Here is a 27,101-nt window from a genome sequence, read left to right on the forward strand (position 1 = left end):
CTACTTACCGTTGTCCAAGGCCCAGAGTCTTAAAGGTAGTTACGTATGGCTCCACTCAGTGTCATTGTCAAAAGTGATGTGGGCACTTAGGATCCTATGTCCCAGGTGAAAAGCAGTACCTAAATACCTTTAAAATCTGGGCCTGAATCGCTGCAGATCCACTGTCCCACTCTCTCTCTCTCTGTTACAGTCTGTTGGCATCCCCGAACCAATGCCTCTTGTTAGTCACTGATAAAAGGTGCGTGTTTGGGAAAGAACTGACTTACAGCGGGATAGCAGATGGACAGCAGGGCTGGCAGAGACTCTGTTGCTTTGGGGGGAGCAAAAGATGTCACCAGTGGGATTAAAAGTATTAACTTAAAACTTTAAAGGATATGACTCAACGGACTGCTAACAGGGTCCCTTTCAGCTCTAAGTCAGTGTTCAAATCCATCCATCCCAGATTGGTAGTGAGCGAAAAGGCATGACTATCTTGTTTGGCTTGTGAAAAATGAATTTGTATTTTCAGTCCAGTTGCATCCACATCACAAAAGCCGCCATTACAACTGGCACTGATTGGCTCCTTTACTGACAATATCTGCAGAGTAACCAAGGACTGAATGGGCATATGGAGACTATACTGTCTCCATACAAAGGATTCCTCCATGGATATTTCAAGACATGCTGGCCGAGCAGTGCGGTGAAAGCTTGCCCTTGCTATTGCCTCCATGGCCAGTGACCTTTATTCTCGAGGGCTGTTAATTCCTGGCTTTTCTAAATTCACTCCAATGGCTTTTCAGTGCCCACTCGCACATTTTAAAATGTTTTGTTTTATAAATAGTTGGGGTGAAATAGACAAGCAAAGGAGCCACTCAGGACATATTTCAGGACATAGTTCCCCCTTGTCAGCATATAGACTTGGCAACAATCTGGCTCCTTCTGTTCAACACTTGTCAGCAAGGCACTTGGCATCAGGATACCTGCCCCAAGTTCCCAGCCCCAAATATCATAGTGGCAGAGCAAGTCACTTATGGCCTGATTTTCAGACATGCTGAGTATCTGCACTTCACTTGATTTCAGTGGGAACTGTGGATGCTCAGCATACCTGACAGGCAGGCAAACTCTCAGTGCTTTCTTCTGTAAAATGGGGATAATACTTACTATATTTCTTCCCTGTTTAAATTTACAGAGCCTGTGTGTTTCTAACGTACACCAGTGTGATTGTGTTGATTCATGGTTGCGTGAGGGAGAACAGACTCAGACCGGATGTTTCAGTTTGACATTAGACAGCTGGTCACAGTAAGAATGACAGGATATGAAATGTGAATGTCTAAACTGAAAAAGGGATTGCTTAGTAGCTCTTGCTGCAGCTTCACCCATAGTAAACCACATGCACATTTTGGTTCATCTTTGAATCTCTTCCTTCATTTGGGATTTAGCTTTAGACTTGGAAACAGTTTAAGGGAACCATCTACTGCCATGCAAGGTCTGCCACCTGAGCGCCCATTGTTTAAGGAACCTGTTTGGAAGAACCTTCACCATTTTGTATGAACCTTTTGGTTCTGCAGTTATTTTTCTTGTCCTGTTAGTTGTGGCCAGGAGCTGAGCATGTAGCCTGGCAGGTACTTCTAAGGCTCCCAAACTTTTTACTAAGACAACCCATCAACGGCATTTTGTCCCTTTTGGGGACCCATCATTACCCGTTTCTCTCCCACCACAGCCTAGCCTCCAAGGCCTCTGCTCGACTTCCCCCAGGCCCACCTGTTTCTGCAGTCCCCCTCTCCCTGCAGCTGGGCTGTGATTGCTACCAGGCTGCTGACTATCCACTCGCTTCCTCCCTGCTGTTGCTGCTCAGGGGAAGTGAGAGCAGTGGGATGCGGGCAGCTGTGCAGAGGAAGTGGCCAAAGCCAATGATAGGACAGTCAACAGCCTATCCCTGCCTGTGCGTGCCTTGGAGGCACTTCCTCCACGCTCCTGCTGCCCAGTCCCACTCCCCACGCAAAATGAGAGCACACGGGGAGAGCAACACCTAGACCAGGGGTGGCCAAACTGTGGCTCTTTTACTGTTAAAGTGTGGCTCACAGAGCCACCCCATGCACCCCCAATTCTCCACCTACCAGACCTGGGGGGCGGGGGGAGCTTGGGACCTTTGCCTTGCAGTGGGGTGGTGGGGTAGGGGCTTCTGCTGAGTGGAGAGGTGGGGCTCGGGCTTCTGCCCCATGGGGTGCACGTGCTGGGGCTTGGTACTTCAGCTGCTGCGGGGCTGAGGTCCCAAACCCCGGCAGGCACACCCCAGCTCTCGAACTTCTGAAGATTTGTTGTATGCAGCTCCGAGGGTCAGGAAGTTTGGCCACTCCTGACCTAGACCCTTCCTGCAACCTACTGTTTGGGTAACACTGCTTTACAGGCTGTCAGGTCTGCTCCAGTGTGTGGGATGATGTTGCCCTCTAGTGGTTGGTCTATGTTGAGTATAAACTTTAGTACTAGTCTGCTGCCAACGAAGGGTTATTGTCCTTCTGCTCGGGCCTGTGATGACAGCCGATGGTTCTGAGTGACTTATCACCCATGAACGTGATTTAGTCTTTACGTATGTAACCCTTCTGTCAGGTGGTGTTGATAGCAACAAGGGCCAGGTTCAATGCCAAGGCATTTCTCCTAACAACAGAAAATAGAACCGGCTTGAGCCCCCACCCAGCAATCTGGAAAACCAACCAGAACCCCCAGCTGCCTCTAAGCGTCAGTACTTCCCCTCTCACAAGCACTGAGTCTGTGTATCGCAAAGAAAATTTTTAATAAAAAGGGAAAAGGAACCCAGCATTACTTTGAGAAAACCCCACAGCCACGATTCAAAACCCCAGGACCATGGGCAAACACCCACCCCAGACTACGTTGGGCAGTGTCCTTTGCTTCAGTCTCTCACCTTGTGGTGTGAAAGTCTGACATCCAAATGTTCCTCTAACATGCCACTGTCCTCTCCCTCCACTGCACCCCACTCACAGTTGCTGTCCTTGGTCAGCAAAGATCCAGAGTTCAGGGGTGTGTTCATGTGAGTTCACCTCCCATCCCGAGATGGGGTGAGGGGAAGATATGGAGCGATGTCTCTGTGCTGACATCGCCGCGGTTCACTCTGCTGTCATTGCTGGCTGCTGTTGGCTGCTCTCTGACCCCACTGTCAATCTCTGCCTCTGCTGGCCGCTGTTCTTCTGCCTCTTCACGTTCTGAAGTTCCACCACTTAACCCAGCTCTCCATGATGTCAGCAGGTAGCGGGGAATCTCACTGCTAGAGCAGGCTGTCCAGTCTCTTTCACCACACCATTGTCCCACACCAGATCTAAGGCTATGTCTAGACTATCACTTGTATTGGCAAAACTTATGTCGCTCAAGGGTGTGGAAAAAACATCCCTTGAGCAACATAAGTTTCGCCAGCATAAGTGGTACTATACACAGCGCTGTGTTGGTAGGAGAGCTTCTCCTGCTGACGTAGCTACCATGGGGGTGGTTTTATTATGTCAACAGGAGAGCTCTTTCTCGTTGGCACAGAGCAGCTACAGGAGAGATCTGACAGCGGTGCACCTGCATCAGCACAGCTGTGATGCTGTAGGCTCTCTAGCATAGACATAGCCTAAGTGATTTCAGCTCCAGTGATTACAGAACAAAACAAGGTTCTCAACTGAGTCTAATCAGTTCTGTCTTTAAACAGTGGAGAGATGAGAGGAGGGTCAACTGGTGTCTAAAACTCCTGAGGCAGAGCCAACACCGCCAGGTAGAAACACCTCTCCCTACTCTCTCTCCACTTCACTGGGGTTTATCCCTACCCCCTGCTTAACGAGTGAGGTTCAATTTAGGGTGACCCCCTCAATCAGGGGCAGGTTAAGTACAGTTCTGATGCCCTTTACTCGTACAATAAGAATAACAACATTTCATTACTCCTGGTTTCAATACGTCAATGCTTTAACAGAGGCAATATCGTATTGCCTCTATGTAAATCCATGGTACGCTCACATCTTGAATACTGCGTGCAGATGTGGTCATCCCACCTCAAAAAAGATATATTGGAATTGGAAAAGGTTCAGGAAAGGGCAACAAAAATGATTAGGGGTATGGAATAGCTTTCATCTGAGAGATTAATAAGACTGGGACTTCTTAGCTTGCAAAAGAGACAACTAAGGGGGGATATGATACAGGTCTATAAAATCATGACTGGTGTGGAGAAAGTAAATAAGGAAGTGTTATTTACTCCATCTCATAACACAAGAACCAGGGGTCACCAAATGAAATTAAGAGGCAGGAGGTTTAAAACAAACAAAAGGAAGTATTTTTTCACACAATGCACAGTCAACCTGTGGAACTCTTTGCCAGAGGCTGTTGTGAAGGCCAAGACTATAACAGGATTCAAAAAACCAACAAACCAGCCAACCTAGATAAGTTCCTAGAGGATAGGTCCATCAATGGCTATTAGCCAGGATGGGTAGAGATGCAAAACCATGCTCTGAAATGTCCCTAGTCTCTGTTTGCCAGAAGCTGGGAATTGGAACAGGGGATGGATCACTTGATGACTACCTGTTCTGTTCATACCCTCAGAAGCACCTGGAATTGGCCACCGTCAGAAGACAGGAAACTGGGCTAGATGGACCGCTGGTCTGACCCAGTATGGCCGATCTTATGTAAAGTGATTTGTAACTCATCACCAGTTAAAATTGATCACTTTGGCAAAGCAGCTCCATCGGCTGCATTCCTAGTTGGAATAGGTGTGTTTACGTAAATACGGTCCGTTCCTCAAGTCTTCTCCCCACAGCTCATCACTAGATGTCAGGGAAGAGTTCATTCAGACCCTGCTTACATCTATGTAGACCGGGCTTGTTACAGCAGCAAAGAGCTTCTCTCTCTTCTCCCCACCTAGTGCAGTAGCTGAGCAGGATTCCAATTTAGAGTTCTCCAGGGTGCGAGGTCATGCACTGGCTAATTGTGTAGTTTTTCCTCCATAGTCCCAAAGAGATTTCACACTCATTGGAGCAGGGAGCATGTCTCCATTAAACTCTTTTACAACACAGAACACACTATTAGTGCTTAAATAATCATCTTAGCTGATAAAAGGCCACCAAAGTTTGGAATATGGCCTTCCTGTACTTATGCTAGTGTTAGCAGCAGGTGCTGGGGACCCAGTACTCCTTTCTGGAGCAGCAGGAAGGGCAGTTCCAGGTGTATCACCCCCAGGCCTCCATAAGCTATCTTGCCTTGTAGCATCAGGATAGTGCCTGGACCCTCCTTTTGGGCCACCACAGAGTAACAGAGACAGGAGCTGACATGGTTAACAGCATTTCATCAGAGTTGGCTTGCCTGATTTTTGCGTTTGGCAGGATGGTTAGAGAACTGGAGGCCCAGCTGGAATACGAGCGAGTCCGTCGAGAGAAGCTGGAGCGTCAGCTAGATGAATACCGAGCAGAGACAAGCCACCTTAAAGAGTGTCTGGAGAAACTGCAGCTCACACCCACCATCTCAGGGATGAGTGTCTGCCCTCAGGTGACTGCTTTGGGGAACGTGTGAAAAACAACATGAAAAGGTATAAGGTTCATTAGCAACATATAGCTCCGTTGCTGCAAAGACACCAGCAGCATCTGTTGTGTCCACCTGGGTCAGCATCTCCGAAGAGCAAAGAGGATGCTCAGACAGAAAGGATTGCTCTTCCTTACAGCCACCACTTGTAGCCGGACAAGTGCACAGCTGACTTCCTTGATGTTAGTATTGGCCATAGGCCTGGACCCAACCCCCTAGATATGAACAACATTGAACTCTGGTACATGATAATTGCCCCACAGGCTGCTTCAGAAAATGCGGGGAAAAAAGCCAACTCCCCTCGTCCCCAACAACAACAGACAATTATGTAGGAGCCCTGGCATATAGCACAGAATCCACCCCTTGCGACAGAACTCTTGTCCACAGTCCTTGCTTTCTGCCCCCTTTCCCCCATAGTTTCTAGCCCTGCAGGCAAAGAAAACCTTTCCCACAAAAACAGAGTTATAAATCTTTGTGGTTTTGTATTCTGGAGCACATAGACAGCCTGCCACACCAGCTAAGTCAGGTGTGAACTGCTTCAATGTCTTAACTCTGAAGCCAGTGGTGGCAATTTAAATTTCAACATTAACTATTTCAGTAGTGGTTAGTGTAACAGAAAAACAAAGATAATGTGTTTACTGCATAATCCCAAATCTGTCTTCTCAGGTAGCCAAAGCCCCAGCACTCCCCATTCAGGCAGCTTAAAGCTCCAGCTTCCTCCCACCAACTATAGAGGAGTTCGCAAAAAGAAAAGGAGTACTTGTGGCACCTTAGAGACTAACCAATTTATCTGAGCATAAGCTTTCGTGAGCTACAGCTCACTTCATCGGATGCATACTGTGGAAAGTGTAGAAGATCTTTTTATACACACAAAGCATGAAAAAATACCTCCCCTCACCCAACTCTCCTGCTGGTAATAGGAGAGTGGGGTGGGAGGAGATATTTTTTCATGCTTTGTGTGTATATAAAAAGATCTTCTAAACTTTCCACAGTATGCATCCGATGAAGTGAGCTGTAGCTCACAAAAGCTTATGCTCAAATAAATTGGTTAGTCTCTAAGGTGCCACAAGTACTCCTTTTCTTTTTGCGAATACAGACTAACACGGCTGTTACTCTAAAACCTGTCATTATAGAGGAGTTATGCATTTTCAATACAACATTCTGCAAAGCAATGAGAACTGAAGGGTCAGGAATAGGGTAAACTAAATAGACTACAGCCACATTCCCAGCTGCCACCTCTCCTGTTTGCCTGCTAAGGAGGAATAAAGTACTCTCATCCCCAGGGACCGAAGGGCTAAGTACTACCCCTCTGTAGCTTCACTACTGTTTTGTGTGCACATATCCTTGCCTGAAACTTGCCAGCAGAGTTCCACATATATAAATGAACCCCTAGTTTAAATCTTCCACTGCCATCTGCTGGCCAGAGGCTAATATTACATCACAATTGCAGTTAGGAATATTCAGTTATTTTCTGTAAATCACATTTAATTCATTGGTGTCAGAGTAGCAGCCGTGTTAGTCTGTATTCGCAAAAAGAAAAGGAGTACTTGGCACCTTAGAGACTAACCAATTTATTTGACCATGAGCTTTCACTTCTATAATATTATTGGTATATTATAGCACCTAGGATTCTGAGGCATGGATCAGGACCCCATGGTGCTAGGCGCTGCACAGACACAGAACAAAAGACAGTCCCTGCCCCAAAGAGCCTATAATCTATCTATAAGAAAGAGACAACAACAGGGGGATACAGACAGATGGGGGAATCACACGGAAACAATGAGACAGTTTTTCTCCGCATGATAGCTAGTGGTCTCAACTCACCAGCACCCCAATCTTTGTCAAGCGTCAATACGCAATTTCATGCTGGTGCCTGATTAACAGCATCAGAGACAGAGTTCTTCATTTACCCACAAGGCAGCTATTGCACAGACTGCAGCAGCAGAAACTTTCCCACAGTGCTCTGTCCCAGCCTCAGCCCTAACTTGGAGCTGCCCACTGTTTCTTGTGGTGAGACGTTAGCTCAGTCTCCATGGGTCTCTGTCTATGGCCTCTGGTGAGACTGGCAGCAAGACTGGGCAATTAAAAAGGAGTGGGTTTTATGTGGAAATGCCACTCATGTCATAGCCACTGAGGGCTATAAAATTGCTCCATGTCTGTGCCCAACCCTAATCTCTGTCTCCTTCAATCTCACGATGCCACAGGCCCCATTCATAACTGCATTCAGCCAACTGCATAACCTGCAATCATAACTGTCCCATTTCTCACTAACCCCCAGGCTTTCTATCTCATAGCTAATCCCACATCTATTCAACTAGCTTCTCTCAACACTACTCTCTTTATGAGTGCTTCTACTCCCCTCACGCCCTCCCCCCGTCTCCTGCTTCATGGCTGCTTCCCCCCTTCTCTCCCTCACCCATGGCTGCTCCCACACAACTGCCCCTGACCTTTGCATCCCATCTAAGCTCCTCTCCTTGCCTGCTGCCCCCTCCCCCCAGTGCTGCTGAAAAGCCATCACTTTCTGCTTCCATGACCCAACCCCGGGGCATTGGCTAGGACATCAGCTCACCAGGGAGTTTTGGAAAACCTGGGGCTACTCTAGCAGCTGCATCAGTCCATTTCACTCAGTACAGCTACATGAGGGGTATATTTTACTCCCTTATATCAGTTCTCTGAAAGGGCACAATTGGGCTGCAGTTTAACAGTGGTAGCCACTTCAATAGCTTCTCAGACAGGGGAGCGGAAACTTCTTTCACTGAGGCAGATTCATTTTCAAATCCACCTCTGCATCAGGCAGAGGGGTCCTTTCTGGTTTCACACTGCTATGCTCCACAAGAGGACTCTGCCACCTCTAACCCACATCAGAGGTGAGCGATTGAGCTTTCATCTTTGGAATTTCCCATCTCCTCCTGCTTGGTTTCAGAATTAAAACCAATGTAGATGGCAATGGAGACAATCCCAAGTACTGCAGTAAACCAGGGCAGCATTGCTAGCATCTTGTCCGACCCCGTAAATGTCGGCATGCTGTACCTTGACTAAAGTACCACATTTGTATTCTTTGTATTATCCATAGCCTCATGAATCAAAATGTCACAATGCTACCTGTGAAATCGATATTCTTGCTATTATTTCCTTTTGATATACACCTGACTCAACTTTCAGGGGTATTTCCGGCTCCACTAACATTGAGGGATTGGGTGCTTGCGCTGGTTTAATAGAGACTGCTTAAGGCCCCAGTTCTCTTTCAGTCTCTGGGATACGCAGAGTTAATGCAATCTCTGAGTGCCACACAAACCTCCCTGTTGTCCCCACTCAGCAATTGACCTTCTCACTTAAAAGATGCACAAAAAAAAAAGAAAGCAGGTAATTTTTCAGAAAGTTCCCAAATGTCTACAGTATTTTAAGTGCATCTAATGAAAAGAACAAGCTTGGGTTTGAAATTGAGACTTGGTTGTTAACAACAAACACCAACGTATTAATGACTGTTCAGAAAAAAGTGTTATATCTGTGGCACTTACAGAATACTCTGCAAGCTTCTTGGTGCCCTGCAGCCAGCACTGAACCACACCACAGCTGAAATAAAAGTTCTGTTCAGTTTGCACCACTACACTTTTTCAAGTCTTCACCCCTCTCTTAAAACAAATGACAGGAGCATGAAGCTGAACATCTGTGAGCTGTAGATGTATCTATCCCAGAAAGGGAGTGTTGTCTAATAGGGAGGTGGCACCTCCATCTGCTTCATGCCTCACCTTAGGCAAATAGTGGGGGGGCAGGCAGATCAGATCAGCTAGTTAGGGGTGAAGACATTGCTGGCAGGGGTGGTAAGGGTGGCTGGAGGGGAAGAAGGAAAGAAAAGTGAGATATAAGAAAACGGTCATTCCAGTGGCTTGTTTTCCAAACTACAGGCTCAATAACTGAGTGTTAGAATAAGCCATGATCCTGGCTATTACTATATATCTTATCCTGTAAGACAGCATTTTGTGACTGTTCAAAGGAGTTTATGTGGTTTAAAATCCTCCCTTGCTAAGGAAGCAGGTGTAGGTGAGTGACTGAAGTTTAATGGCTTTTATATTCTCTTTTTAGGAAGGCGAGGCTGCCTCTAATTTAGGCAAAGAGAAAAAGAAAATGAAGAAAAAGCCACCAGGCAGCCCCGGCGGAGTGTTTGTAAGACGATACTGAGGTGCGAATTGAGAGTTGCTGTTTTGTATCCATCTTGTCAGACTGACAGAGTTAGAGAAGGGTGTTCACACAGGAAATGCAACGCTAAGAGTGACAGGACAGGGCCACATCAGACAATATTGCCATGAGCTAAACTCATGCCAAACAAGGGTTAACTTTCAGAGAGGTATCTGTGTAAGTCACATTTTGATATTTCACAGGAGGGAGTGGAAATGTTATGTAATAGCACTACCTTGACACTTGTAGAAGACAACCCTCAAGGTACTACAGAAGTGTGCATATAGTATATTTACAGCTTAATGCTGTACATCACGTATGGTTTCCGATCTTTGTGGTTTTAACTAGCTATGTACCAGTTTCTTTGCTTAAAGATAAATCTTATTGAGGAAAGAGACACTGTTTTCTGCAATGGTGATTTTTTTTTTTCCTTTTTATACTGGCACAGGGTAGTGACTAATTAGCAAATCATATAGGGTAAAATTTTCAAGAGCACTTAATTTTTCAGAAGTGAGCTAGGCTCCTAAGGCCCCTGGACTTTCAATGAAAATTAGGAGCTTTTGAAAATTTTATCCATAATAAGTGGTTTTCATCATATACTCAGAAGAGATAAATGCGTTAAGTACTTCTGCAGAGACTTGCTCTAACTGAACCTCCAGACCAAGTATTCTTGTTTATCCAAATTCTTCCATGTCTTTCACTAAGACATGGACATTGACATCTTTCATATGTCACTTATATGAAAAAGTAATTCAAATGACAGAAGGAAAAGAGACAGGGCAACTTATGGGGCAACTATATAATGACCGTATATACACCCTACAAATACCTGCTTGTGTAAATAATCCGGCTGTGCCAACTCCTCACGTGGTCATCACTTAACAGCAAACTCCCTTACGCTGATTTCATGCTTAAGGAATACGTTTTCAGTTAAAGGGGACAAAGGAGTTGAGTTTTACTATCCAGACCCCTGAGACACACTCAGGACCAAATTACAGTTGTGTAAAAAACATTGAAACCAACAAGAAGTAGAAGAATTTGGCCCTTGGTCGTGACTGTGCGGCATTTGCAATACTTTATAATCCAAAGCATCACATAAAGTAGTTATACTTCTGAATAAATTAAAACGTTTATAGAACAATCCTGACTTTTGGCTGATCTGTACAGAGGTATTAAATATAAGCTCAGATTTCACACTACAAATGAATTAAATGTAGCAGGGATATGCTCAGAGGTTTTTCCTCTCAATCTCTTGTGAAAATCCTGCGATCAAACTGAAGGGAAGGTTAGGGTGATTTCTCTGCATTTGAGGGAGTTCCCTTTTCTGACTCATCACCCCAGGCTGACGGTATTTTTCCTCAGGGGTCATCAAAATACCTTCAGAGAGAAAAATCTTTTGCCCTTTGAACACATCATATTACATCAAAGGGCAGGTATTTTCCAAAATATTTTCTGCAGTCCTCCCACAACTCTACAACCTACAGCCCCCTAACCCAAACTTAGTATAAGAACCCAAAAACTGGACACTATTACCAATATACTTAGAATAGTTTTCAGGAACAAATATAAAGAAACCACACACACACAAACTTCCAGCAAATGCATTTAATATAGCGGTGTTGCCTCCTCCCATGGTTAGTTAGGAGAAATCAGCTTTGTTTGAATGGGAAAACAAACGTATGGGCTCCCAGTGCCTAATGGCCGAGGATATACTTGCCCTGGATGCAAGGTTCATCACAGGCTAAGGGGAAGTTTTGGGGAGAGGCCCTTGTAGCACATAGCAGCAGCAGGTCAGGAAGATGCAACATAAAACATAGGCTCCAAGCATACGACTAGCTGCCCAATGACTCACATTGATGTCAACACTTTGCTGGAATGGCCATTTATTTTGCAAAAGTAGGATGAGCAGTGGAGAAAGACCTTTTAAATTTAACTCAAGCCCTCCATATACAAAAATACTGCAGAATCAAGAAAGAAAGAAGCCAAGAAAACACAACTCTGAAAGCTGAGGGAAGCTGGTGAATAAAATAAAAAGTTCTATGACTGAAAACATACAATAATCAGACAGAAAATTCCGAACAACTAATGCTCCCTAGATCCCAATTTACCCCTGCAGCCATTAAGCCTAAGCCTACCATCAAGCTGTTCTCAGAACTTACATTGGTTTTAATGAGCCTGCTGCACATGCAATGAGACACATTCCATTCAACAAAACACATACATCCACAGTAGAAATTTACTCAATTCCATGCAATTAGGGAAGACTAAAATGATTACGAAGGGGGAACAAAGAATAAAAGTGTTGCCTTTCACGTGAGAAACAGTCACGTAATGGGGAGGGATATTTAAGGAACAGGAGGTGATGATTCCTCTATTTTGAGGATTCTTTGGGTAATAAAGATTATAGGTCAATTTCAGAGGAGAATCTAACTTGGAGTAACTTGCCCTTTCTTCCAGATGCCTTAAATTCAGATTCCTTTATGCCCAATTCAGACATGTAACTATCCTTCCTTACAGTATGTCAGTTTGGCAGATACCAAATCTTAAAACTGATTAGCCATTACTGAGGAGCAGGTAATGACAGGGGGAAATGCAACTCCTGGGTTCTACCTATTGAGAGCAAATGAATCATGATCTGTGGAAGAGAACTGCAGATGTGATTACCAGTCATTTTTGGTGTCAAATATTTGTGTAGTATTCATCACTGCAAAGAGCCCTTTGTGGATCAGTTAGAAGTGGATGCTGCAAACGGAAATGGTTGAGGTACACTGGAAGATGAATAAATAGGGGTCTACCAAATTCACGGCCATGAAAATCAAGTCATGTACCATGAAAATCTGGTCTCTGGCTGCCCAGTCTGAAGGGAGAGTGGAGAGCAGTGGCTGCTGGCCGGGCACCCAGCTCTGAAGGCAGTGCCGCCACCAGGAGCAGCAGCACAGAAGTAAGGCCGGCAATGCCATGTCACCCTTATTTCTCTGCTGCTGGTGGTGGGGGAGCTGCCTTCAGAACTGGGCACCCAGCCAGTAGCTGCCACTCTCCTGCCGCCCAGCTTCAGGCGGCACGGCTGCTGGAGTAAGGGTGACAGTACCATAAGCGCCCTGCAACAGGCCTGCAACCCTCTTTTGGGTTGGGGCCCCCAGTTTGAGAAACGCTGTGGAGAAATCCGCTGTAGGTTGGTCACCGCATAAACATCTGCGAATTTGCTATTTATGCCATGACCAACCTGCAAAAAATGTGTGATTGTTCTGTGATTTAAGTAGACCCTTAACTATAAATATGGTGTTTAGAATAGGCTCAAGTGATTCTCTAAAACCTTTACTTGTAACACACCTAAATCTATCATACAAAGGGATGAAAAAATAATTAATTCTCTAGGTACAGAGCACATACAAGGAAAATACATAAATAGAGTACAGGTTTCAGAGTAGCAGCCGTGTTAGTCTGTAACCGCAAAAAGAAAATTTAATTGGGGATTGGTCCTGCTTTGAGCAGGGGGTTGGACTAGATGACCTCCTGAGGTCCCTTCTAACCCTGATATTCTATGATTCTATGAAAAGGAGGACTTGTGGCACCTTAGAGAGTAACCAATTTATTTGAGCATAAGCTTTTGTGAGCTACAGCTCACTTCATCGGATGCATTCAGTGGAAAATACAGTGGGGAGATTTATATACACATATATAAATGGGTGTTACCATACACACTGTAAGGAGAGTGATCAGGTAAGGTGAGCTATTACCAGCAGGAGAGCGGGGGCGGGGGAACCTTTTGTAGTGATAATCAAGGTGGGCCATTTCCAGCAGTTGACAAGAACATCTGAGGAACAGTGGGGAGGTGGGGGAGAGGGGGGCGGGGAATAAACATGGGGAAATATAGTTTTACTTTGTGTAATGACCCATCCACTCCCAGTCTCTATTCAAGCCTAAGTTAATTGTATCCAGTTTGCAAATTAATTCCAATTCAGCAGTCTGTCAGAGTCTGTTTTTGAAGTTTTTTTGTTGAAGAATTGCGACTTTTCGGTCTGTAATCGAGTGACCAAAGAGATTGAAGTGTTCTCCGACTGGTTTTTGAATGTTATAATTCTTGACATCTGATTTGTGTCTATTTATTCTTTTATGTAGAGACTGTCCAGTTTGGCCAATGTAGGCAGAGGGGCATTGCTGGCACATGATGGCATATATCACATTGGTAGACCTATTCATGATGACGACAGCACCTCCTTTGTCAGCCTTTTTGATTATGATGTCAGAGTTGTTTCTGAAGCTGTGGATGGCACTGTGTTCTGCACGGCTGAGGTTATGGGGCAAGGGATGCTGCTTTTCCACAATTTCAGCCCGTGCACATTGGCGGAAACACTCTATGCAGAAGTCCAGTCTGTTGTTTCGACCTTCAGGAGGAATCCACCCAGAATCCTTCTTTTTGTAGTCTTGGTACGAAGGTCTCTATGGGTTAGTATGTTGTTCAGAGTTGTGTTGGAAATATTCCTTGAGTTGGAGACATCGAAAATAGGATTCTAGGTCACCACAGAAATGTATACAAATAGAGTAGCCTCAGCTCTTAGGAGAATAACTATTCTTACTGTAAGATGTTATCTCAGTTTTACAAATTGGTAAATTGTACTCCATGTTCTTGGACAGCAATGTAACTTAATTTTATTATGCTACAAGGGAGTGTTTAAATACATAATTTCATACACAGAATATAAAATTCACAGGACACTAGCAAATTCAATTTGTAAACAGTAAACCAGAGTCACCTGAAAATGCCTCTATACAGTACTGTATACAAAACCTCTCCCCCCTGTACAGAGACTACGCAGAGTTAATATTTACTCAATAGGAACATAGTTACCTGTAAAGAATGGAACTAAGCATTGGCACTGTTGTTGGATCATATTAAAGACGTTCTGTATTAAAATCACAAATGAGTTTGATTCCCCATAGTTTCAATTCCAGGGTATTACTAATGAAGAGGTCTCTTGGTTTTTGGTACTGTTTCTCTCCCTCTATGCGTGAAACTTGCAAGCTGCTAATTGCGTTAGTACATTCTAAGACAGAGTCTGTTCTCAAAGCAATTCACAGAGAGAGAGACTCAAAGCAATACTCTAACAACAGAAACAGCACCCAGAGACTCCCCGCCCTTTTCTGTATTAACAATTGTGATTAAAATAGAGATAGAGGATGTATGTGGATGGATGCTTGGTGTGGATAATAACTGAATGATCAGGGAGGTGCCAGCCTAAGAATCCAGTGTCCATTGGTTGAAGAAGGCATCAAGTGGAAATAACCAGAGGACCCCCCGGAGGGCAGACTGGAATCCACCCAACAGCCTCAAGAATGGGAGAACCAAAGAACAAGATAACATCTTGGAGCCGTCAGGAATGTGCTATCTGCTGATTGATTCAGCAACAGCATGATGAAGCAATTCCCATAGACTGGCATAGGAAGAAATTCCTATAAAAATAGACTCTAAAAAGTGAGAACTTTGGGGTCTGATTCTGCAAACCAACTTCCAGGAGCATCAGATGAGCATCTGACAAGGCCCTGCTCCCTCCTCATGTCCAGGCCACCGGCTTGGCATGAGCAACTCTAAGGCTGGTAACTATGGTAACAACCTTGCAGAACGTACACGTGTGTGTGTGTGTGTGTGTGTGAATGAATATGAGATTGAATGGAATGTTATAGCTATAACTAACTGCTTACTAGGATTCTTTCTGTATTCACAATAAATGTGGTATTTTGCCTTTTTCCCTTTAATAAGTTCCTGCTGGTTTTTATTTTATTGGTATAACATTTTGGTGGAGAAATGCGAAAGGGGGAATATTGGTAAAAAACCTCAGTTATTGTAAATATTGGTGTGCACACCGCCAGCTCTAGTGAGCTAGGCATTTCTATTAGGTTAACCAGACCTGCTGGCCTCTGAGAAGGTAGCAGGGGACCTACTGGCCTCTGAGAAGGTAGCAGGAAAAACAGATTACACCAGACCTGCTGGCCTCCGAGAAGGTAGCAGGGGACCTGCTGGCCTCCGAGAAGGTAGCAGGGAAAACAGATTAAACTAGACTTGCTGGCCTCCGGGAAGGTAGCAGGGGACCTGCTGGCCTCTGAGAAGGTAGCAGGGAAGAACAGGTTAACCGGACCTGCTGGCCTCCGAGAAGGTAGCAGGGAGAAATAGGTTAACTGGACCTGCTGGCCTCTGGGAAGGTAGCAGGGGAAAAACACATAGATTAAGCTATGATTTCAGAATCTAGGCTGTGTCACTTGCTAAGTAATACCAGCAGTGACAAAGAGATTGAAATATCCATGTTAAGATGTTTAAAAGAAAACAGGGTGAGCCAGTACCAGAGGGAGCAATGGAATCAGAAGGAACTCCAACCTCACCTTTTGTTAAAGAAATTACACCTTTTAAACAAATCCTTCAAAAATTTGGGCACAGTCCTTGGACTAAACAAGCCCTAGCTGATGTCTGCACTATTTCGGACCTAGAGGATAGATTGGCTCAGTATACCCTCATATACAAACCTTCTAGTGCTGCCAAAAGAGATGCAGCAGCAATTTGGTTGTTGTGGGAGGCATGTAAGGATTCTTCCCTCCGCTTGTCTTCATGTAAAGAGGAAAAGGCACAAACGGAAAAGGGAGCAGACAATTGGAAGGTGCTGGCTACAAATACCCAAAGCCAGCTGAAAATAGTGAAAGAGGCACTCCAGGAATACAAAAAGAGTGAAAAAGTTAACTCTGCAGAGGCTGGAGGGAGGCAGGTAAAGGGGGAGAAGGTCCTATGTACGGCCCCCCCAGGCATAATTACAAAGAGAAAAGAGAGTAAAAAAAAAAAAAAAGTTAACTCTGCAGAGGCTGGAGGGAATTAAGCAGTTAAACTTTGTATTTCACCCAAACAACTTTTAACCGAAAATGTTAAAAAGGAAAAGTGTTAGAGAAAGAGCATTCTTGGTTTCTTTGCAGCCATTCTGAAAGAAAAATGGGCCCTTTTCCAAAGGAATGTCTGTAAATTAACCAGGCAAAAATAAACTTAAAATCATTTGACTGGACAATTTAGTCAAATTTGCTAAAAGAACATAAGAGGGTTCTATTGGAACTTAACTGCCTCAAATGTATAAAGGGAATGTAAGATGTAAAAAACAGAGCAGTGTGGAAGGGATGTTAAGGAAAAGAAAATGTGTATGTATCTGTCTGTGTGTGTGTAAATATGTAAAGTTCTAAGGACCAGTTAGTTTTGTTTTTGTTTTAAATAATGCCACTAAAAATCCATTTGACTCTTTAATTCAAAGTTGCAAAACTGACAGACCTTTTTACTAGACACAGGTAATTAGTGTTGTTTGGCTTTGGGATTTGGCATTTAACCCTTAAAAGGTAACTCAATGTTTTACAAAATTTAAAATGTTTTTAAGTTGTGGCTGCAGCAGGGCAGTCAAAATCAGGAGAATATAAAAAAGAAAAAATTTTGGATTCTTTTTGTTTGTTTGTTTTTTGTTTGTTTGTTTTTGTAACAAAATAGCAGATGAGAGTTGTAGTAAAAAAAATAAATAAAAAAAAGACAGTGCCTCTCTGAAGCAACAGCAGGGGTGAGGTGCACAAAACAAAAAGAAGCAATGTTAGAAACACTTAGTCTTAAAATGGCTCTGAGTAATCAGACTGTCACTTTGATAAAGGTACATGAAAACTCTGTAAGCAAAAAAAGAAATAGTGACACCTTATGTAAAAATGGATCTGGATAATGTTATAGAAGTTAAACTATGGAAGGAATGTGCATTTGCCCAAGAACATGTGCAGGGTATATTATAGAAGGGGCAAAAGAAATGCAAACATACCATGCTACTTAATTAAAATGCTATTAGGGCTCCAAAGGGAGCCACAATAGGTTGGGTTGTCTTTTTCAGATTGCTGTGTGTTTTGGAAGCAGAAGTTAAAAGTAATCAAAACTCTGGTGAAAGCTGATTGTGTCCCTTTTAAGATAGACTCTCTGAGCTGCTGATGGCTCTAAATCCAAAAGCAGGAAGTTTCTGTGAAAATGCAAATTACCTAAATGATAAAGGAAGGAAAGAACTAGCAGCACAAAGGAGCTGCAGATAAAGGACATACCTGGTCAGCAAACAAATTGTCTAAATAAAAGGCATGGGATAACAAGATAATTTTAATAAATTTAATGATAATAAGTATCTCTGTAACAACGTATAGTGTGTATGATTTTTGGAAAAATCCTTTAAGGTCGTATGGTAATGATGCTTCTCAGTTATTACCTGTAAATAAAACTTAAAGCTTAACACAGCAGGAAAAACATTATAAACTTGGTCTGCTGTATAAGAAGGAAAACTCAGGGATTTAATGACTAAACAGTGGGATAATTTCCCCATAACCCTTAAAAGATAAAAGCCATTGAAACCTGGCCTGCCTATAGAACAAAAACAGGAAAATGTGGGGGCAATTCCTCTGTTTTGCCTGCAATCAGCAAGGGTATTTGTAAAAGAAATATTTTAAGCAATAATCTGCCACCCCAAAAGGGGTAGAAACATGTTCTTTTTGTCTTTCAGAAAATCAGGAAAAGCTGATGCCAGCTGAAAAGCAACCCAATACCATGAATCTACTGTCACAATAGAAATTGTGTTCTGGGTTCTATGTTTTGTCTTGTTGCTAGCACTGTTGTGTGTTTAAAAAAAAAATACTGAAGACCTGCAGGAACTTAAAAATAAATTAAGCTTTCTCTCCCAGCTACAGGACAGCCTGATACAAAAACAAGTACATGCCAATGTAGACTTGGTCCAAATTGGTCTGCGTAACCTAAAAGGCCGATGGAATCTTTAGTAATGGCTTAATACTACCACATGGCTTATCCACAAGAAAAAAAAATATTAGAAATAGGAAACTACACAGCCATAGCTATGGGATGCACTGAAATGCAGATACTTGCACTAGCTACTTTGGAACACAAAATGTTCTGGGTCATATTGGGAAATATTAAGGGTTTGATGCATTTGTTAAAAAAGAGATCATTGTTTGACACTTATCAATATGAATGGATGCAATATGTTTCCAGTATTGTAAACCAGACTTGTTAATGGGAGAAACTGTTGTCAAAATTGCACACCAACAATCCCTGGAGGCAAAGGTATTGAAGGTTAACCCACTCCCCATATTACACATGGGATCCTTCTGGCTACCCTGGACCTTGAGCCAGTGGGCTGGGGAGGGAGGGAAGCTATTGGACACTAGAGGTTGTACTGAATGGACTCCTCAAATATGGGTGTGCCTCACCTTGCCTGTTGCCCCAGAACCTTATAGTAAAGATACATCACTAGGATCATGTATGTGGCATGAATTGGAATCACAAACTCAAATTGCCTCACAGTACTTTCTCTTGAATAGGCTACATAGAAAGTGACACTGACGATTATAAATCTTAGTGTCAAAAGGGGGATTATGTTGGATCATATTAAAGAAGTTCTGTATTAAAAATCACAAATGAGTTTGATTCCCCATAGTTTCAATTCCAGGGTATTACTAATGAAGAGGTCTCTTGGGTTTTGGTGCTGTTTCTCTCCCTCTATGTGTGAAACTTGCAAGCTGCTAATTGTGTTAGTACATTCTAAGATAGAGTCTGTTCTCAAAGCAATTCACACAGAGAGAGAGACTCAAAGCAATACTCTAACAACAGAAACAGCACCCAGAGACTCCCCGCCCTTTTGCTGTATTAACAATTGTGATTAAAATAGAGATAGAGGATGTATGTGGATGGATGCTTGGTGTGGATAATAACTGAATGATCAGGGAGGTGCCAGCCTAAGAATCCAGTGTCCATCGGCTGAAAAAGGCGTCAAGTGGAAATAACCAGAGGACCCCCCGGAGGGCAGACTGGAATCCACCCAACAGCCTCAAGAATGGGAGAACCAAAGAACAAGATAACATCTTGGAGCCGTCAGGAATGTGCTATCTGGGAATTGCTTCAGCAACAGCATGATGAAGCAATTCCCAGAGACTGGCATAGGAAGAAATTCCTATAAAAATAGACTCTAAAAAGTGAGAACTTTGGGGTCTGATTCTGCAAACCAACTTCCAGGAGCATCAGATGAGTATCTGACAAGGCCCTGCTCCCTCTTCATGTCCAGGCCACCTGGCCAGTGACTTGCATGAGCAAGTGACTTGCATGAGCAACTCTAAGGCTGGTAACTATGATAACAACCTTGCAGAACGTATGTACGTATGTGTGTGTGTGTGTGATGTTATAGCTATAACTAACTGCTTACTAGGATTCTTTCTGTATTCACAATAAATGTGGTATTCTGCCTTTTTCCCTTTAATAAGATCCTGCTGGTTTTTATTTTATTGGTATAACACTGTTACTTAATTACACTTGTGGTGAAAAATAATCTCCTGCGACAAGGACTTAACTAAAATACGATTGGTTGCTTAAACGTTGCAAAAATATCTTCCCATCCTGTCATGTCTTAATGTTGAAATTTATCAGCCATTGGCAGAAGGTAAAGAGATCAAGATTTAAGTTTGGTTTAGAACAGTCAGTGGGACCAATTTATTTCCCAAGGACTATGGTGCTCACCCGCTTTCTAGAGGGATCTGGAGGCAGGAGCATCAGCAGTTTCATGAAAGAAATGTAAGATTTCCACATTTCAAGCCAGATTCTGCTTTCAGGTAAAGGATATGGACCATATAGGCGAGTTCTGTATCTCCAGCAACAGAAAGGAGTCAAAAGCCAACCTTTGTCTTGCTCAGGGAGTTATACACACACATTGCCAAATGTGACATTTCCCCTCAGACAAGGGAGTTAAAAAATCGTTTGGCTGTATGGGTGGAGGAAACTGTCAAAGAAGGGGTGAGCATTTTAGTTATTTTTAATCTATAAGACTCAGCTTTATGCTGGGAAAGGGATCCTTTTGAAAAGGCTTTATTTTAACAATTTTATAAAGGTGGGGGACACATCTCACCCGGCAGGGGAGAGGAGAATCGGGATGGAACGTAAACTTGCAGCTCCAGTAGTTTAAGATGCACAGAAGTCTCAGAGTAGGATAGCTCCTTGCCTTTGGTCACATCAGATGGTAAACACTTTCCTTTGGCGGGGACGTGAGAGTGGGATAAATGTTCATGAGAACAGAACCTTTCCAAAATCAATCATAGGACATGTTCTTTGATTCTTATGCCAAAAAACATTCTGATTTTATATAAACACAGATTCAATGTTTCTTCTGTATGAGGTTTTTGAAAAAAGGGCCACTGAAGAATCAATTAGAAGTTAAGGAAAGGTTCCTATTATTGCCCCTAACTATTTTGACCTTTATTATTACAGAGGATATTTTTTAGTACACATTATCAATACAAGAACAAAGGCACTACGAATACCCGCAGTAGCGAACACAGTATGACCAAACAGATGTTCCATGATGTCGGTGGCCTTTTCTTCCTCTATCTGTAGTGCAGTAGTTCCACTGGGTCTATTTCCAAAACCTATAAAATCCCAGTGCTATTGCTAGGCAAGTGAAAACAGAAGCTATAAAAAGAAAGGAAATAATTAATATAACACTCAATATCGCCTTGTGTTACATGCAAGGAATTCATTTTTGCCACAGACAGAAGGATGTATAGAACTCTAGATGATACGAGACAATCTAAAACAGATTTTATTTTAAAAAAGTGCTTCTCTCTAAGTTTCAAACCTTTCTGTACAGAAACTATTTTAAGGGTTGGGGCAGTTATGACACGTTTTCAGTACACAAATCAAAAAGATGTTTCAACTAAGAGAGAACTCAGTTGACAATACACATAACTGGTACAATGTCGGGGTAGCTAAGAGCAGAGTGTGTGAAATCTCAACAACTGTCCTTCTATACTTATTGAACCAGCAGTTTAGCAAAGGTTAAGAGGGGGTTAACCATGTTCAGTTCTTATTGTTGGACTTGCTTTCTCAATTCCACAATTGTTTGGTTACTTCCCTTTCACCCACCTCCAATTCTGTGTAATTTTTACTGTCTACAGGCAGACTGGGAAATGAATCTCATCTGAGCTCAATTTGTTTTCTTTAAAGCTTACATAAATTACCAAATTTGAAAGCATGTTTCTTTGAAAACTTGACTGGGAAGTTTACTGCTACTTGTAGTTAAGGTACATTGATCAAGGTCGAGATCTCCCTACAGATCAGTAAGTGCATGCAACAGAAGTCATAAGCTTTTAAGACTTTTTTGAGCAAGCCAACTCAAACTACCACCACATCAGACCATATTGATATGTGAATATACCACTTCACTCCCTATAGACTAGCTTTAAGCCCCAGAACAATTCTTTGGTGGCTGAGGGGGCCCAGGATGGTTTTCACTGGGGCATCTCTGCAGCAGGGGCTTGCTGACTGCAGCAAGGATGAATGTCATGGGAAGCAGTTTTTATATCCTGTACTCATGTCCTTCTATCCCAATTTTGGGCCCAATCGTGATCCCACCGAAGTCCCTCTCAAGTTTTCTGCCTACCCATGGTCTTATGTCAAATAATCCTTTTATAAATTATGATAAAAGCTAAACAAGAGATGTTCACTAGCAGAACAAATGACCTCTTGACCTCCTTTTGCTTCAATATTTCCCATCATTTACTTGATCCCTTGCCACACCCAACTTGAGACTAAACTTTTCGGCCTAGAGACCATATCTTTAATTTGTCCTCTTGCGAGATACATCTACGGTCTTATTTTCATAATTATGTATATACACATGCTCATTTTGTTTGCTGCTCATGTTTTAATGTGAAAGAACTCAGGAACTATGACCAGGCTACCAAAGGAGCTTTCCAAGAACTGAGCTTCCTAAAATCTGCACTTTGAATCAAATTTTACATTTCTGAAACACACTACAGTATTAATGCCCCTCCCCACCAACATACCTGCCAAATAACGTATTGTCTCCAGTTTATTTGATTCCATGAGAGTTTTTAAGGAGGCTATTTGTGTATCAATTTTATTACTGATTTCTGCAATAGCACTGTTGGTATTTGAATCCTGAAATACATTACAAGACATGGCATATGTATGGGTCTCATCTCCTGCTCCCTCAACTTAAAAAAACAAAACAAAACAGACGGCAATGCTGTCAGCTATTCTACGTAAAGAGAAAACATCTATTAAAATGAAAAATCTCAAAACCCTTGTTGAATTAAGATGTGTAGCCTATAAGTGAGCTTACAAGATGAGCAGAGCAGTATGTAATGCAACTGAAGAGTGGTTTTCAAAGGGGAATAGCAAAGAAAAAGCTAAAATTGAGTTCAACATGATGTGTGTCAAATGCCCCAACTAATCTGTCTATGGGGAGCATTCAACATGGATGTATATTTTGATTAACTTTTAAAAAAATATTCCCCTCCCCTTCCATGAACTGCCTTATGAATTCAGACCCATGTTCCATTTTGTCTGCGTCCTGCCCCGACAATGGCCAGTAACAGATTCTTCAGAGAAAGGTACAAGAAACTCTACAGCTGACAGTTAAGAAATAATCTGTCCAAAAGGGGAAATTTCTTTCTAACCCCAGTCAGTTTGCAATTGGCTATGTCCAGAAGCTTGAGGGTTTATATTTTATGTTATACTGTCTACCTAGCAGTGACCTTGATTTAGCACATTACACCTCTTCTAACCTTCATTAAGGAGAGAGACCTGTTTCATCACTCAAACAGCATATTTAAGACCTTCCAAGAGCAGTTACTGGCTACAAAACATATACAACATGGCAGGAAGGGAAATAACAGCCAATTATTTTGTCTAGAGAGTTAAATTAATTAATTTCCATATATTTTACCATGGAAACATGGTACAGTAAGTTCTGTATCAGTTTAACTGCAATGCTGACCATGTTTAAGCACCTAATTAAAGTGGCCTTATTTTCTCTGAAGTGCCAAGTACCCACAAATTCCATTAGAAATATTATGGAAGAAGTGGGAAGTTAGATAGTACTGATGTGCAAGGCAAAAGAGTGAGGAGTCAAAGACCTGAGTGATATGGAGAAGGCTAGTGTTGTCAGCAGTTATAGAGAACTTAGAGAATGGGGAGGGTTTGAGAGGAAAGGTCAGGAGCAGTTTTGGCTGTGTGAAGTTTGATGATCAGACACCTGGGAAACAACTATAAAAACAGGCTAAAGATGAAGGATTGGGTGAAGGGAGACAGGTCAGGAGTGGAGAGGCAGACCCGTGAGCCACCGGTGTAGCGATGGGAGGTGCAACCGTGTGAGTGACTGAAGCATGAAGAGTGAGAAGGAGGGACGCCACGGACAGAACATCATAGAGAGCAGGTTTGAAAATTCTGACCAAGCGTAAAGGACCTAGGTTCCTGATGTTCTTTGAGAGTACAAGTCTTCATTAAAATAAATATAAACTGTATAGAGTTATTTGTGCTAGAAATGTTAATACAGAATACAGCTAAAATACAAGAGCACAACCACCAGCATTAAAAAGTCATGCATAATGTTTTAAAGTTTTATGCAAACAGTTATTTCAAAGGAAGCAGATTAGATGCATTAGAACATGATCCAGTTCGTGATATTCATACTTGTACATGTGTATATGAGTATTTTAATGCGTGCTTAAGAAACACAGGTTTAAGTCATGTGGTATCTTCCATTTCTTGTACACTCAAAATCCTGCTAACTCCAGTCAGAATTTTGGGTCCATGAAGGCAGGACTGAGTCCATAATATAAAATTGTCAATTATTATTACAGAACAGTGCTAACTCACTTTTTTATGAAACTCTGTAGTTGCTTCCATCAGATTCTTTTCCTGATCTGTGAACTACAGATTAAGAAGGGAGAAATTACAATCTCAGTAATGGAATATGGCAAACAATTGATAGAGACATCTTTTAAAAACAGCTTACCATATCTGTCACTCTGCTCCTTTCCAGATTTATGTCCAGCTTATTATCAGCTCTGATTTTACTAGTTTCATTCTTCAAAAGAAACAAAGATAAAATAAACTAATTACACACTTTCCTGAATATTAGACTCTATAGGTACTTGCTGTTTACCTACCATTAGCTGCTGTTTAACTTGATCCAACTCAATTTTCATTTTCTAGGTACAAAGGAAAAAAAAAGACCATTTTACAGAAGTCGTAAGTGACTAACCATTTTAGCTGGATAGTCAGACCATTGCCATCACATATTTGTTACACTGACTGAAGTGGATCACTGAAAATTATGGTATTTCAGGAATAAATCTTTTCGTGGATGGACCTGTCTGTCCCAGATTAGACATGTTAATAGTAGTCAAACTTCTAATATCAATTACGTCTGGTATCTAGAGCTATTTAAAATTTGGTTAAAACCAAGTGGGTGGATCAATGTCTATGGATAGTGCACCTAAGCATCTTGTCATTCTGAATGTTGGCTCATATATCCTAAGAATAGTGGAAACACATCCATGAATATACAAAATACTCTCAGGAAAAGGAAAGTGAAGTAAAAATATCTAAACCCTGGTCTACACTATGAGGTTAGGTCGATTTAAAAATGAATGCATCTACACAACCAACCCCATTCCATCGACCTAAAGGGCTCTTAAAATTGACTTCTGTACTCCTCCCCAGCAAGAGGAGTAGTGCTAAAATCGACCTTGCTGGGTCGAATTTGGGGTAGTGCAGATGCAATTTGATGGTATTGGCCTCTGGGAGCTATCCCAGAGTGCTCCAATGTGACTGCTCTGGACAGCACTTTGAACTCCGATGCACTAGCAAAGTACACAGGAAAAGCCCTGGGAAATTTTGAATTTCATTTCCTGTTTGGTCAATGTGGCAAGCTCAGCCGCACAGATGACCATGCAGTTCCCCCAGAATTGCAAACGAGCTCCAGCATGGACCGAAAGGGAGACACTGGATCTGACTGCTGTATGGGGAAGAAGAATCTGTGCAGACCGAACTCCGATCAAAAAGAAGAAATGCTAATATATATGCCAAAATTGCAGAGGGCATGGTGGAGAGAGGCTACAACAGGGACACGCAGCAGTACCATGTGAAAGTTAAGGAGCTCAGGCAAGCCTCCCAAAAGACAAAGGAGGCAAACGGTTGCTCTGGGGCAGAGGCCCATACATGCCGCTTTTATGATCAGCTGCATGGCATTCTAGGGGGGACCCTACCACTACCCCACAACTGTCTGTGGACACCTGCAAGGGGGGGGGGGAAGAGTCTCACGCAACAGGGAGGAGGATTTTGTGGATGAGGAAGAGGAGGAGGAGAATGCGCAGCAGGCAAGCGGTGAATCCGTTCTCCCTGGCAGCAAGGAGCTTTTCATCGCCCTGGAGCCATTACCCTCCCAAGGCAGGATCCCCGATCCTGAAGCCGGAGGAGGAAGCTCTGGTGAGTGCACATTTGTAACTACAGCACAGGGTTTAAAAGCAATAGTGTTTAATGTTTGATTTGCCCTGAAGAATTGGGATGCATTCACAGCCAGTACAGCTACTGGAAAAGTCTGTTAACGTGTCTGGGGATGGAGCAGGAATTCTCAAGGGACATCTCCATGAAGCTCTCCTGGAGGAACTCTGAAAGCCTTTGCAGAAGGTTTCTGGGGAGGGCTGCCTTATTTCGTCCTCCACTGTAGGACACTTTACCACGCCAAGCCAGTAGCAAATAGTTTGGAATCATTGCAGCACAAAGCATGGCAGCAAATGGTCCTGGGTTTTGGTCGCATTCAAGCAACATTCTGTCTTTATCTTTCTGTGTTAGCCTCAGGAGAGTGATGTCATTCATGGTCACCTGATTGAAATAGGGGAATTTTTGTAAGGGAACAGTAAAAGGACCCCCGTTCATGCTGGGTTGTTTGCGCTTGGCTAAAGGGATCATCCCAGAGAATAGCTATGCGGTGGGGTGGGGAGAGGTGTGTGCTGCACATCCACCCGAAAACTGCAGCCCCTCCTTTTAAATGTGAAACCCAACTGCATTGCTTGCTATGGGAAAGGATGGCGCTGCAGTTTGAAACCATTCCCATATGTTATGAAGGCGTAAGAAGCCAACCCCGCATACCAAAAGGCTTGCCATGGCTGCCTGGAAACCGAATTCTGTTGCCCAGCCGTGTGTGATGTGTAACCACACCAGCAGGCACTCAATATAAAAGGCAAAATGCGACCTCGTACCTAAAGCACATGTGCTGTCTGCTGTGAATTACTTGATCCACTGTGAAAGAGTCTCCCTTTTGTTCTCAGAAATGTATCATCTTAAATTTTACTCTCCCTTTTTATCTCCCCCCAGGTGCAAATGTTCCTATGCTCCCGCTATCATCTCCATCCCTGAGGTTATCGCAGATCAGAAGGCGAAAAAAATGCACTCGCAATGACATGTTTTCCGAGCTTGTGCAGTCCTCCCGCACTGATACGGCACAGCTTAATGCATGGAGACATTCAGTGGCAGAGGCCAGGAAAGC

At 42.9% G+C, this 27,101-nt stretch overlaps 2 protein-coding genes across 7 annotated transcripts in view; one reads left to right on the forward strand and one right to left on the reverse strand.

Annotated features, from left to right (window-relative positions):
- Positions 1 to 9,983, forward strand: part of ANKRD42 (ankyrin repeat domain 42) — a 29,911-nt gene extending 19,928 nt beyond the window's left edge. The window contains exons 11-12 of the mRNA XM_073317121.2: positions 5,337 to 5,499; positions 9,616 to 9,983. Of these exons, the coding sequence (XP_073173222.1) occupies positions 5,337 to 5,499; positions 9,616 to 9,711 (259 nt within the window). The 3' untranslated portion in view covers positions 9,712 to 9,983. The remainder of the gene's footprint in view (positions 1 to 5,336; positions 5,500 to 9,615) is intronic.
- A 1,315-nt stretch (positions 9,984 to 11,298) lies between these two features.
- Positions 11,299 to 27,101, reverse strand: part of CCDC90B (coiled-coil domain containing 90B) — a 28,862-nt gene continuing 13,059 nt past the window's right edge. For 4 of the 6 annotated variants that reach the window (XM_073335953.2, XM_073336000.2, XM_073335972.2 and 1 more), the window contains 5 exons: positions 24,721 to 24,762; positions 24,567 to 24,638; positions 24,428 to 24,481; positions 22,591 to 22,705; positions 16,528 to 21,214 (listed from right to left, as the gene is read on the reverse strand). In XM_073335953.2, the coding sequence (XP_073192054.2) occupies positions 21,159 to 21,214; positions 22,591 to 22,705; positions 24,428 to 24,481; positions 24,567 to 24,638; positions 24,721 to 24,762 (339 nt within the window). In that variant the 3' untranslated portion in view covers positions 16,528 to 21,158. Of the gene's footprint in view, positions 14,191 to 16,527; positions 21,215 to 22,590; positions 22,706 to 24,427; positions 24,482 to 24,566; positions 24,639 to 24,720; positions 24,763 to 27,101 lie in introns of those variants that run through there. The other 2 variants (XR_012157916.2, XM_073335989.2) reach the window with 2 other exon arrangements.

The sequence above is a fragment of the Lepidochelys kempii genome, chromosome 1, assembly GCF_965140285.1.
Source record: "Lepidochelys kempii isolate rLepKem1 chromosome 1, rLepKem1.hap1, whole genome shotgun sequence".
NCBI lineage: Eukaryota > Metazoa > Chordata > Testudines > Cheloniidae > Lepidochelys > Lepidochelys kempii.